Source organism: Bombina bombina, chromosome 3, assembly GCF_027579735.1.
Source record: "Bombina bombina isolate aBomBom1 chromosome 3, aBomBom1.pri, whole genome shotgun sequence".
NCBI lineage: Eukaryota > Metazoa > Chordata > Amphibia > Anura > Bombinatoridae > Bombina > Bombina bombina.
In genome coordinates, this window is record NC_069501.1 from 411,380,175 (window position 1) to 411,394,385 (window position 14,211).

Genomic DNA, 14,211 nt, shown 5'->3' on the forward strand with positions numbered 1-14,211 from the left:
CAAGAGCTCGCTCAAAAATGTCAGTTTTTAAATTAAGTTTAAAGAGACAGTGTACTGTAAAATAAACCTGCCTTTAATGTGTCTCCAATAAATTTACCTGTTGGGTGTATTAAATTGTTTACAAATAGCTCTTTTACCTTTACTTTGCTATTTGAAATACCTACTGTTGCCTTTTTGTATCCCCACTTGTACTGAAACTTTCAGTACTTTAGTATTCTCTATAATAAAGCTGAAGCTGCAGAATAATTTACACTCTCAGTGACAGGTGTGAGATATTGTACTCAATTGTTTATGTGTAATCAGACAGGTATAAGATAAGGAGGCCGTTGTGTATAGAGAGAGAAAAAAAAAAAAGGTTTTATGCTCTCCCTGCAAGCACAACCCATTTTAATGGGTTGCGGTTTTAACTATAAAAAAACATCTCAATCATATACAAAAATAAACCTAAATGATCGATTTCCCATACATTTTATACACTGCAGCTACTATAACAAGTCTTCAGAAAAACATTGAGGGGATTTTTTTTTACTGTACACTGTCCCTTTAATGGAACTAGAAGTGGACACATTAAAGGTAATCTATATGTGTGGGGTAAGGGGTTTTAGCAGTTAGGAGGGTAGAAAGCTGTTACTTTGGTGGGCGAGGTTAGGATGGTCTTATATTTATGGGTTTATAGAAGCTAGGGTAAGGAGGGGTTAAAAGGAGATCAATAAATACATGCTATATATAATGATGTATTCAAAGATTAGGCAGAGAATATTTATTATCAGGTATTTGTAGAGCGCCAACAGATTCCGCAGCGCTGATGTATTTTTATAGATGTATTTTTTATTATATCACTTGTTTAAATATTGACATACGTTTTAGTTTCTATAACGTAATGGATATGCCATGTATAGACCTAATTTTTCCTTATCTAATCTCTTCTGCTAAGGACAATTAAGGACAGATTAAAAGTGCAAACATTGGCTGCATGGATTATATTTTATTTATCAGGGTTTAAAGCCCCTTTTAAAGGGACAGTGTACACCAATTGTCATATACCTGTATGTAATAGACACTGCTATAAAGAAGAATATGCACAGATGCTGATATAAAAATCCAGTATTAAACCTTTTAAAAATTTATGGCTAGATTACAAGTGTTGCGGTACGGCTTTTAACGCTGAAAAAATGGCCATTCCAGCGTAATGGCCAGGAATACATATTATGAGTCGTGTCGGTATAGCTGTAACGCAAGCATTTTAGCCTGTAACGCAACGTCCATACCGCACTCAAAAAAATGACGTTTTTGTGTGGGATTTTCATAGCTCCGGTATTATAGGTTGTGCGTTCAGGCTAAAATGCTTGCGTTACAGCCTATACCGACACAATCCATACCGCCATCTGAGAGCAGTAGTTCCTAAGTAATCCTAAACCGCCGGCCCCCCACATCGCAAAACGCTAAATTAAACTATTAACCCCTAAACCTAACACTCCCCTAACTTTTTAAATTAAAGTTACAATATAACTATATTTAAATAAATAAAAACTTGTGAAACCTGTGAAATAAAAATTAACCTAACATTAAACTATTAATTGACCTAACATTAATATTCTAATAAAATAAAAAATACTACCAATTAAAAAATCTAAATTACAAATGTAAAAAAATTAACACTACGAAAAAAAATTCAAAAAATCTAAAATTACAAAAAATAAACACTAAAATACGAAAAATAAAAAACACTAAGCTTACAAAAAATAATAAACAAATTATCAAAAAAAAAACAATTACACCTAATCTAATAGCCCTATAAAAAATAAAAAAAAGCCCCCCAAAAATAAAAACACCCCCTAGCCTACAATAAACTACCAATAGCCCTTAAAATTGCCTTTTGTAGGACATTCTTCAAATCAGCCAATAGGATTTCAGAAGCTCTCATCCTATTGGCTGATTTGAGTTTGAAGAATCAAATCAGCCAATAGGAATGCAAGGTACGCCATTTTGAAATGAGGTTTAGGGGTTAATAGGTTTATTATAGTTGTGGCGATGTCGGGGAGTGGCGGATTAGGGGTTATTAGCCTTATTATAGTGTTGGCGATGTCGGGGAGTGGCGGAAAAGGGGTTAATAGCTTTATTATAGTGTCAGCGATGTTGGGGAGCGGCGGAATAGGGGTTAATAACTTTTATTAGTGTCGGTGAGAAGCGGAATAGGGGTTAATAACTTTTATTCGTGTCGGCGATGTCGGGGGCGGCAGAATAGGGGTGTTTAGATGTGGGGTTTATGTTCGGGTGTTAGGTTTAAACGTAACTTTTTTTTCGTAAAGACATCAATAGGGTTGCGTTACGGAGATTTTTCATTCCGCACTTCAGGTGTTTTTTTCTAAAACTCTCTCCCTGTTGATGTCTATGGGGGAAAGTGTGCACGAGCACGTCAAAGCAGCCCTTGGATTTTGTGCGGTATGGAGCTTAACGCCACCATATCGCACGCACAAGGAGGCTTTTCAGTAACTCGTAATGGCAGCGCAATGGAGAGTGAAATAACGCAACATTTTTGGCGTTAGGTTTGCACCCTGTTTAGCGCAAAACTCGTAATCTAGGTGTTACTTAGAAGCTCCCAGTTTAGCTCTGTTGATGAGGTTAGGCTGGGACACCCAGTGAAATAGTCTGGGAAAACAAGAAGAGCAGACCCCCCCCCCATCCCTGCATATGAAAAGACAGATAATATAAACAGGAGCCAGCAGGAGTCTGTATACATCCGTATACATCACTGTGTGGCTTGGTTAGGAGCACGTCATTAAAAAGTATGCAAAACTATACATTGTTACAAAAATGCTCCCAGATGGGCTATATAAATGGATAATCTACAAAACAACAAATGTATACAAAGACAACGCAATAGCATAATGAGGCCCATTTATCAAGCTCCGGATGGAGCTTGAGGGCCCGTGTTTCTGGCGAGTCTTCAGACTCGCCAGAAACAGCAGTTATGAAGCAGCGGTCTAAAGACCGCTGCTCCATAACCCTGTCCGCCTGCTCTGATGAGACGGACAGAAATCGCCACAATTCAACCCGATCGAGTACGATCGGGTTGATTGACACCTCCCTGCTGGCGGCCCATTGGCCGCAAAACTGCAGGGGGCGGCGTTGCACCAGCAGCTCTTGTGAGCTGCTGGTGCAATGCTGAATACGGAGAGCGTTTTGCTCTCCGCATTCAGCGATGTCTGTCGGACCTGATCTGCACTGTCGGATCAGGTCCGACAGACATTTGATAATTCGGCCTCTTAGTCTCAACTTGTCACTAATTTTCCTAGGTTTCAACACTTTCTTTTAGGCATGTGTATTCGCAGGTTTCAGATGCCTCCCAATGTGGAAGAAGGCGGCCGCTCACGGCATCGAGCTCTTCAGAACTAGATTTCGTCTTGTGAAAGTGCAACACACTAAGATTTGTGCAAATCCAGAACTTAATGTGTTGCAATTTCACAAGAACAAATCTAGCTCTGAATAGAGCAGAGTGCCGCATGCAGCTGCCTTCTGGCATCTGAAACCTGCGAATGCACATGCCTACTTTCTTTTATAGAAAGGTGCCAGGATTTTGATCACCCTTGTGCCACAGTTATTTGAGACATAGATGCAGCTTACACTAATCCTGTAAATAAATAAGTTGAGAACTTGCCCTTTGTTTGTATGCAGATCTTTTACAATGTAATGTTTAACTGATGTCATATGCTATTCTTTTTTTAAATTGAAACCATGACTTTTATGTCATTAAAGGGACAATGTACTGCAAATTTGTATTCCATTTAATTTGTCCATTTTAGTTCCTGGAGTGTATTAAATTGGTTACAAATAGCTAATTCACCTTTATTTTGTCATTTGAAATAGCTGCTTTTGCCTGTTTAAACTGCCACCTGTACTGAAAAGTTCAGTATAGCAGTACCAGCTATAGAAATACTATTTAAACAAGACCCAGAAGAAGAAATCACACTCCCAGTGATAGAGATGATAATAAAATGTTTATATTTATTTACTCTCCATAAGTATTGGTATTTGTGTATACAGTGAATGATAAGTTAAAGGGACATGAAACCAAATTTTTTATTTTATGATTCAGGTAGAGCGTGGGATTTTAAAAAACTTTCAAATTTACTTCTATGATCAATTTGTTTTGTTCTCTTGATAACCTTTGTGGAAAATGATGCCTAGTTAGGCTCAGGAGCTTTTGATTGGTAGCTGCACTTATATGCCTAATGTTATTGTCTCCCATTTAGCTCCCAGTAATGCATTGCTGCTCTATCTAAATCACAAAATAAATATTTTGGGTTTCATGTCCCTTTAAGGATGATTTTTATATATGTGTGTGTATATATATATATATATATATATATATATATATATATGTGTATGTGTGTGTATATGTACAGCATATAGGGATAATATGATGAGATCTGCTTTCTATGCACATGGGTTGTGTTTTCAATGAACAAAAATGGCTATTTCTCCTACATTGGTGTATCCGGTCCACGGCTTCATCCTTACTTGTGGGATATTCTCAATCCCTACAGGAAGTGGCAAAGAGAGCACACAGCAAAGCTGTCCATATAGCTCCCCTCAGGCTCCGCCCCCCAGTCATTCTCTTTGCCGCTCTAACTAGTAGCATCTCCCCGGGGGTGGTAAAGAGTATATGGTGTTAGTTGTAGTTTTTTATTTCTTCTATCAAGAGTTTGTTATTTTAAAATAGTGCCGGCTTGTACTATTTACTCTGCAGCAGAAAGTGAAGAAGATTTCTGCTAAGAGGACTATGATTTTAGCACCAGTAACTAAAATCCATTGCTGTTCCCACGCAGGACTGTTGAAACCAGATAACATCAGTTGGGGGGAACAGTTTGCAGGCTTAACTGCTTCAGGTATGATCAGTCATTTTTCTAACAAGACCCAGTAATGCTAGAAGACTGTCAGAAATTCCCTCTGGGATAGGTAAGCCATTGTTATTAGATTCAGCAATAAAAGGATGGCTTATTTTAAGGGCTTATGCTGGTTGACACTATTGTGGGCTAATCGATTGCTTTTTAGCAAGTTTTCAACTTAAATAGGTGTTTTTTTTTATCAACTTAAAGGGACAGTATACACTCATTTTCATATAACTGCGTGTAATAGACACTACTGTAAAGAATAAGATGCACAGATACTGATATAAAAATTCAGTATAAAACTGTTTAAAAACTTACTTAGAAACTGTCAGTTTGGCTCTGTTGAAAAGGTAGCTGGAAAGCCCACTGCAAGTGGGAAATAAGTGGGAAATAAGACACTCCCCCCCTCCCCCTTCTTTTGCATATGAAAAGACCCTTTACACAAACAGCAGCAAGCTGGAGAAGGTAGCTGATAGTATTCACATAAAACTTTGGGGCTTGGTTAGGAGTCTGAAAATCAGAGCAATGTTATTTAAAAATAAGCAAAACTATACATTTATTTAAAAAAAAAACTTTATGGGCTATAAATAGATCATCTACAAAACATTTATGCAAAGAAAAAATGAGTGTATAATGTCCCTTTAAAACACTTTTGGGGATTAATTTGTGCCTGGCACTTAGTTGGACACCTAATCTAGTCAGAAAGGCCCCTCCACTCTGGTATGCAGAGGAAGGAAGCCTCATTTTCGCGCCTCAATTGCGCACTTGTTTTGACTAGCCAGTTCATGCAGCTTCACGTGGGGAGTCCGGAGGCATCAGAAAGGGCTCCAGGGAGGCTTATATTCTTACCAAAATAACCCTAAGGAAGGTAAAAGCCACAGGGCAAGCTGTGGCAGAGTACTGTAGTGTGTTAACCGGTTAACTGCTGTTATTAGCTCCGGTTTGGGCATTAAGGGGTGAATTGGTCTGAAAATTTGTGTGCAACCTTTTCAAAGCATTATGACACTGTGGTGAAAATTTCATAAAAATCGGATGTGTTTTTGATGGTTTTTTGATGTTTCAGTAATAAAGTGTGCACTTTTATTATTTAAAGAGACAGTAACGTTTTTGTCAAAAATAAATTTTATTGCATTGAAGTTACTTTTAAGTCTGTTAAACATGTCTGAACCTTCAGATAGCCTATGTTCTGTATGTTCAAAGGCCAAGGTGGTTCCCCCATTAAATTTATGTGTGAAATGTGCTATAGCGTCCAAACAGCTTAAGGACCGTACAATTACACTTAAAGGGACAGTCTACACCAAAATTGTTTTTATTTAAAAAGATAGATAATCCCTTTATTACCCATTCCCCGGTTTTGCATAACCAACACAATTATAATAATATACTTTTTACCTCTGTGATTACCTTGTATCTAAGCCTTTGCAGACAGCCTCCTTATCTAAGTGCCTTTGACAGACATGCAGTGTAGTCAATCAGTGAAGACTCCTAAATAACTTCACGGGAGTGAGCACAATGTTATCTATATGACACATGTGAACTAGCACAGTCTAACTGTGAAAAACTTTTAAAATGCTCTGAGTTAGGAGGCGGTTTTCAACGGTTTAGAAATCAGTTTGAGCCTAGCTAGGTTTAGCTTTTCAAAAATACCACCAAGGGAACAAAGCAAATTTGATGATAAAAGTAAATAGGAAAGTTGTTTAAAATTGCATGCCCTATCTGAATCATGAAAGTTTAGTTTTGACTTTACTGTCCCTTTAAAGATATAGCCCAAGATGATTCTTTAGCTGAAGGGTGTGAAGATAGCTCGCTATCCTCCCCTTCTGTGTCAACACCAGCTATGCCCGCGCAAGCGATGCCTAGTACATCTAACGCACCAATTGCGATTACTATGCAACAGTTAGCGGCAGTAATGGATAATTCTCTCTCAGCATTTTTATCCAAACTGCCTGCTTTTCCTAGGAAGCGTGATTGCTCAGTTTTAAACACAGAGGATGAGCAAGCAGACGCAGAGGATAAGTTATCTGTAGTTCCCTCACACCAATCTGACTTAGCGGTGAGGGAAGGCCTGTCTGAGGGAGAAATTTCTGACACAGGAAAGGTTTCTCAGCAGGCAGAGCCTGATACTATAGAATTTAAATTTAAGCTAGAACACCTCTGCGCCCTACTTAAGGAGGACCTAGCTACACTTGATGATTGTGACCCTTTGGTGATCCCAGAAAAATTATGTAAAATTGACAAATTCTTAGAGGTCCCAGTACACACTGATGCGTTTCCAATACCCAAGAGGGTGGCGGATATCTTTAATAAGGAGTGGGAGAAGCCATGAGTACCTTTTGTTCCCCCTCCTATATTTAAGAAAATGTTCCCAATTGTTGATCCCAGAAGGGACGCGTGGCAGACGGTCCCTAAGGTAGAGGGGGCAGTTTCAACGCTAGCTAAGCGCACGACTATACCAATAGAAGACAGTTGCGCTTTCAAAGATCCTATGGATAAAAAATTAGAAGGTTTACTTAAGAAAATCTTTGTTTAACAGGGTTTTCTTCTTCAACCAATTTCATGCATTATTCCTGTAACCACTGCAGCGGCTTTTTGGTTTGAGGAACTAGAAAACTCGCTCCAAAAGGAGACTTCTTATGATGAAGTCATGGACAGAATTCACGCCCTGAAGTTGGCTAATACTTTCATTACAGACGCCGCTTTCCAGTTAGCTAAATTAGCGGCGAAAAATTCTGGTTTTGCAATTGTGGCGCGCAGAGCGCTTTGGTTAAAGTCTTGGTCGGCGGATGTGTCGTCCAAAACAAAATTACTTAATATTCCTTTCAAGGGTAAGACCCTATTTGGGCCAGAGTTGAAGGAAATTATTTCAGATATCACTGGGGGAAAGGGCCATGCCCTTCCACAGGATAGACCTTTCAAGGCTAAAAATAAGTCTAATTTTCGTTCCTTTCGCAATTTCAGGAACGGACCGACTTCCACCTCTACAGCCACTAGGCAAGAGGGTAACACATCCCAGCCCAAACCAGCATGGAAGCCTTTGCAAGGCTGGAACAAGGGCAAACAGGCCAAGAAGCCTGCTGCTGCTACCAAGACAGCATGAAGGGGTAGCCCCCGATCCGGGACCGGATCTAGTAGGGGGCAGACTTTCTCTCTTTGCTCAGGCTTGGGCAAGAGATGTTCCGGACCCCTGGGCACTAGAAATTGTTTCTCAGGGGTATCTTCTAGAGTTCAAGGACCTTCCTCCAAGGGGAAGGTTCCACATGTCTCGCTTATCTTTAGACCAGATAAAGAGACAGGCATTCTTACGTTGCGTAGAAGACCTATTAAAGATGGGAGTGATACACCCAGTTCCAACAGCGGAACAAGGACTGGGTTTTTACTCAAACCTGTTTGTAGTTCCCAAAAAAGAAGGAACTTTCAGGCCAATTCTGGACTTAAAAATTCTAAACAAATTCCTCAGAGTTCCATCATTCAAAATGGAAACTATTCGGACAATTTTACCAACGATCCAGGAGGGTCAATACATGACTACCGTGGACTTAAAGGATGCGTACCTGCATATTCCTATCCACAAAGATCACCATCAGTTCCTGAGGTTCGCCTTTCTGGACAAACATTACCAGTTCGTGGCTCTTCCGTTCGGATTAGCCACTGCTCCCAGAATTTTCACAAAGGTGCTAGGGTCCCTTCTAGCGGTGCTAAGGCCGAGGGGCATTGCAGTAGCACCTTACCTAGACGACATTCTAATACAAGCGTCATCCCTTCCCAAAGCAAGGGCTCATACAGACATTGTTCTAGCCTTTCTCAGATCTCACGGATGGAAGGTGAACATAGAAAAAAGTTCCCTGTCCCCGTCCACAAGGGTTCCCTTTCTGGGAACAATAATAGACTCCGTAGAAATGAAGATCTTTCTGACAGAGGTCAGGAAGTTAAAGCTTCTGAACGCTTGTCGAGTTCTTCAATCCATTCCTCAGCCCTCCATAGCTCAGTGCATGGAGGTAATAGGACTAATGGTTGCGGCAATGGACGTGGTTCCTTTTGCTCGAATTCATTTAAGACCATTGCAACTGTGCATGCTCAAACAGTGGAATGGGGATTATGCAGACTTGTCTCCCCAGATTCAAATGGACCAGAAAACCAGAGACTCACTCCTCTGGTGGCTGTCTCTAGATCACCTGTCTCAGGGAATGAGTTTCCGCAGACCGGAGTGGATCATTGTCACGACCGACGCCAGTCTTTTGGGCTGGGGCGCGGTCTGGGAGTCCCTGAAGGCTCAGGGTCTATGGTCTCGGGAAGAATCTCTTCTCCCGATAAACATATTGGAATTGAGAGCGATATTCAATGCGCTCCAGGCATGGCCTCAACTAGCGGAGGCCAGATTCATCAGATTTCAGTCGGACAACATGACGACTGTAGCGTACATCAATCATCAGGGGGGAACAAAGAGTTCCCTGGCGATGAGAGAGGTATCCAAGATCATCAAATGGGCAGAGGATCGCTCCTGCCATCTATCAGCAATTCACATCCCAGGAGTGGACAACTGGGAAGCGGATTATCTGAGTCGTCAGACTTTCCATCCGGGGGAGTGGGAACTTCACCCGGAGGTTTTTGCCCAGTTAACTCAACTATGGGGCATTCTGGATCTGATGGCGTCACGTCAGAACTCCAAAGTTCCATGTTACGGGTCCAGGGATCCCAAGGCGACACTGGTAGAGGCCTTAGCAGCGCCTTGGTCGTTCAATCTAGCTTATGTCTTTCCACCGTTTACTCTTCTCCCACGGCTAGTAGCCAGGATCAAACAGGAGAAGGCTTTGGTAATTCTGATAGCTCCTGCGTGGCCACGCAGGACCTGGTATGCAGACCTGGTGAATATGTCATCGGTTCCACCATGGAAGCTACCTTTGAGGCAGGACCTTCTAATTCAAGGTCCATTCGTACATTCAAACCTAGTCTCTCTGCAACTGACTGCTTGGAGATTGAATGCTTGATTCTAGCTAAGCGTGGGTTTTCGGATTCAGTTATAGATACCCTGATTCAGGCTAGAAAGCCTGTCACTAGGAAAATTTACCATAAGATATGGCGGGAATATCTTTGTTGGTGCGAATCCAAGGGTTACTCATGGAGTAAGATTAGGATTCCAAGGATTTTAGCTTTTCTCCAAGAAGGATTGGAGAAAGGTTTGTCAGCTAGTTCCTTAAAGGGACAGATATCAGCTCTGTCTGTTTTGTTACACAAACGTCTGGCAGCAATGCCAGATGTTCAGGAGTTTGTGCAGGCTTTAGTCAGAATCAAGCCTGTCTACAGACCTGTGGCTCCTCCATGGAGTCTAAATCTAGTTCTTTCAGTTCTTCAGGGGGTTCCGTTTGAACCTCTACATTCCATAGATATTAAGTTACTATCTTGGAAAGTTTTGTTTTTGGTTGCTATCTCTTCCGCTAGAAGAGTTTCTGAATTGTCTGCTTTGCAGTGTAATTCACCCTATCTGGTGTTTCATACAGATAAGGTCGTTTTACGTAGCAAACCTGGTTTTCTTCCAAAAGTGGTTTCCAATAAGAATATTAACCCGGAAATAGTTGTTCCTTCTCTGTGTCCTAACCCAGCTTCTAACAAGGAACGTCTGTTACACAATCTCGATGTGGTTCGTGCTTTGAAGTTTTACCTAAAAGCAACTAAAGATTTCAGACAAACATCGTCCTTGTTTGTCGTCTATTCTGGTAAGAGGAGAGGTCAAAAGGCGACTGCGACCTCTCTGTCTTTCTGGCTGAAAAGCATCATCCGATTGGCTTATGAGACTGCTGGAAGGCAGCCTCCTGAACTAATTACAGCTCACTCTACTAGAGCTGTGGCTTCAACTTGGGCTTTCAAGAATGAGGCTTCTGTTGAACAGATCTGTAAGGCAGCGACTTGGTCTTCACTGCTTACATTTGCCAAATTTTACAAATTCAATACTTTTGCTTCTTCTGAGGCTATTTTTGGGAGAAAGGTTTTGCAAGCAGTGGTGCCTTCCGTTTAGGTTACCTGACTTGTTCCCTCCCTTCATCCGTGTCCTAAAGCTTTGGTATTGGTTCCCACAAGTAAGGATGAAGCCGTGGACAGGATACACCAATGTAGGAGAAAACAGAATTTATGTTTACCTGATAAATTTCTTTCTCCTACGGTGTATCCGGTCCACGGCCCACCCTGGCATTTTAGTCAGGTTTAAATTTATTTTTATAAACTACAGTCACCACTGCACCCTATGGTTCTCCTTTTTCTCCTAACCGTCGGTCGAATGACTGGGGGGGTGGAGCCTGAGGGGAGCTATATGGACAGCTTTGCTGTGTGCTCTCTTTGCCACTTCCTGTAGGGATTGAGAATATCCCACAAGTAAGGATGAAGCCGTGGACCGGATACACCGTAGGAGTAAGAAATTTATCAGGTAAACATAAATTCTGTTTTCATATACAAAAAAACCTAAAGGAACAATGTCCCCTACATTTTTAACTCTGCAACAAGTAAATGGAAACACATTAGGAGGAAACCAATTTTATAATATACCTTCACTTTTATAGAAACCATTCCAAATCACCAGCATTTATTGCAATTTTTTAAATCAATGCATGACCACTTTTTATGTAGCTGTGGCCTTATTTTTTTTATCACATGTAGGTACCAGTCTGTGGCCATAGAATATGTATTATTTGGTGGCCACTTTAGTATTTGTTATTTATTTACTTCAGGAATCCAGTGGACGAGAGCAATTAAAGTAACATATTTCAGCTGTCAATCCCTGCTTACTCAAATTCAATCAGAATCTATGGCACAGGAGGCAGAACTGCTCCATGAAGGTTTACGTTTCCATGGTAACAGCTAATCAATCAGGTTTTATAGCATGCTGACTACAATACTGCTGACAGATGATATCCTTTAACCACTTCATTTTCACAGGGTCGTGCTAACGATTGCCATTCTGTATTCCTACCCAATTTCCATCCTTTTCTGTCATAGGTACCCACACCTTATCTGCAGTTCCCTGGAATTAGTTGTATATGTAAGAATCAATAGAAGGGCATTATTTGTTTATTTATTTTGCAAGGATTGTGTAAAGTAAAAGATGAATATACATATGTTAACAAACTGTTTCTTTTTGCAAGAATGAACTGTGTTTATAATTTTGCTTTTTTTTTTTTTTTTTTTGCAAATAAATTCTACATCTGCTCATAATTAAGTTTTTTTAATTCATCTTTAATGAGCCCTTTTCTGTTTTAAATGAAGTGGTAACGTGGTAGGATACCACGTGGTGTCTCCATGCCAGACCTGCCTGCTCTCTTGCAACAACAGTCACTTCTGGATGTTCCCCAGCAAGTGTGTGTACAGTACAAATAGAATGGATTGCACCGGTAAGCACAGAATCCTTTGTATAATGTCTTAGTTCCCTTATATTAGCTTAAAGTAGCTATTGCTTTCTCACATTTGTCATTACAAGAGCCAACCCATAAATTAAAAAATGCCTACAAACCAGTCACCTCTACCTAAATTCTGCCATTATATGGTCAAAAGATGACTCATTGTCATTGTTAGAATGCAGAGCCCTGTGTACCAAAATCGTAACACTATCAATCTTAAAGGGATATACAAGTGCAAAATGAAAATGCTCAAATACAGTGCTTGACATATATATATATATATATGGGGTATTTGTGTGATGGATATTGTCATTTGTTTACATTAAAGAAACTTTTTACTACAAGACCGGTGAGTGCAGCATTTCTTCTACTCATAAGGAGAGCTGGAAAGGATATGTATTGTATATGCAGCACCACGGCAATTGGACTGTGTTCAATGGAGTGCACCTTATTTTGAATTTGCATATATATATATATATATATATATATATATAGCTCAAAATTTCAAGCCCAAAATGTTACTTGCCACTTTTGATCCCACCCACAACTAACCCACCCCCTCTTTGCATATGTTTAGCCAATGTGAAACACCTTATTGTGAAGTAATACTTTAATATTGTTTTTGTTTTATACCATTAATTAAACAATGCTACATACAGTAATTAACAAAAATAAATGCATAGCAGTTAGCAACATCAACTAGGGTTCTAGGGAAGACAACAGCTGGGCAGAAAAAAGGAAGTTGTTGAACTGAGAGAATTCAGAGAGTGTTGACATTAATGTGAGGTCATAGCAGACCTGAAAGAATTGTTTTATAATTATCATCTCTCATCTAACTTTCGCCACTACCTCCTCTCTCAAATCTCTTTTTACCCCCTCCATTCCCTTCTCCCATGGGGACGAATTATCAAGCGGCGGGTGGACATGATTCGCTGTGGCAAATCATATCCGCCACGGCATCGCTAAATGCCGACAGCATACGCTGTCTGCATTTAACATTGCACAAGCATTTATTGTGAAATGTTTGTGCAATACCGCCCCCTGAACATTCGCAGACAATCAGCCGCTAGCAGGGGGTGTCCATCATTCCGATTGTATCTGATTAGGATTATTGCTGTCCGCCACTTCAGAGGAAGAGTTAAGAAGCAGCAGTCTTACGACCGCTGCTTCTTACGAAATATCTTTTCTTTTCTCTCTCCTCTCTCTTCACTCTTTCTTTTTTTTTTTTTCTCCACTCTTCCTTAACGCGATCTTTTTCTCCACTCTCACTTTTCCTCTCCAATCTCTCTCTGCCCCTGTTTACCCTCTCAGAAGTAATAATCTAGGCACTAATGGTGTCCCTATAGCCCTAGAGGAATATCAAATACTTGCCCTTCTTATGGATATATAATATCCCTTTAGATAATATTTATAGCAGGTAGCTCAACATTCATTCAGTAACTATCACTCTCCACTGTTAAATTTTCACTCGCCAATGGCTAGTGAAAATTTTGAGCCCTGATATATATTTCTGTGCGTGTGTTGTTTGCGGTTAGCCCTACTGCATTGCAAACTATTGCTACATATATGCTCTATATGCTCACATACTCCCAGTCGCTTGACCCCCAATCTGTATGGCATTTTACAGCTCTAGCCAGCATCAGATGTGAAATCAAGTTATATAAACTCCCTCTTCCCAGGGCTCAAGGTAGGTTTGCCACCTCGGCCATGTTTTCCTGGATACTTATGAGTTACACATGCTGCAGGGTGTGCAGGGAGGAACATGAATAGTGCTGTCCATGGTCACAGTTTTTGTGCTGTCCAGCAGCATAATGGATGTTTTTTTCCTCTGCACACCCATCAGCATGTGTAACTCATAATTGTCCAGGAAAACATGGCCGATGTGGCAACACTAGCTACAGGGCCTTATTTAAGGTGCTAGTGGTTCCCTGGCACGT

At 40.5% G+C, this 14,211-nt stretch overlaps 1 protein-coding gene across 1 annotated transcript in view; it reads left to right on the forward strand.

Annotated features, from left to right (window-relative positions):
* FAM72A (family with sequence similarity 72 member A) overlaps positions 1-14,211 on the forward strand; it is a 201,951-nt gene that overhangs the window by 49,781 nt on the left and 137,959 nt on the right. Inside the window, exon 3 of the mRNA XM_053706601.1 lies at positions 12,144-12,268. Within this exon, the coding sequence (XP_053562576.1) occupies positions 12,144-12,268 (125 nt within the window). The remainder of the gene's footprint in view (positions 1-12,143; positions 12,269-14,211) is intronic.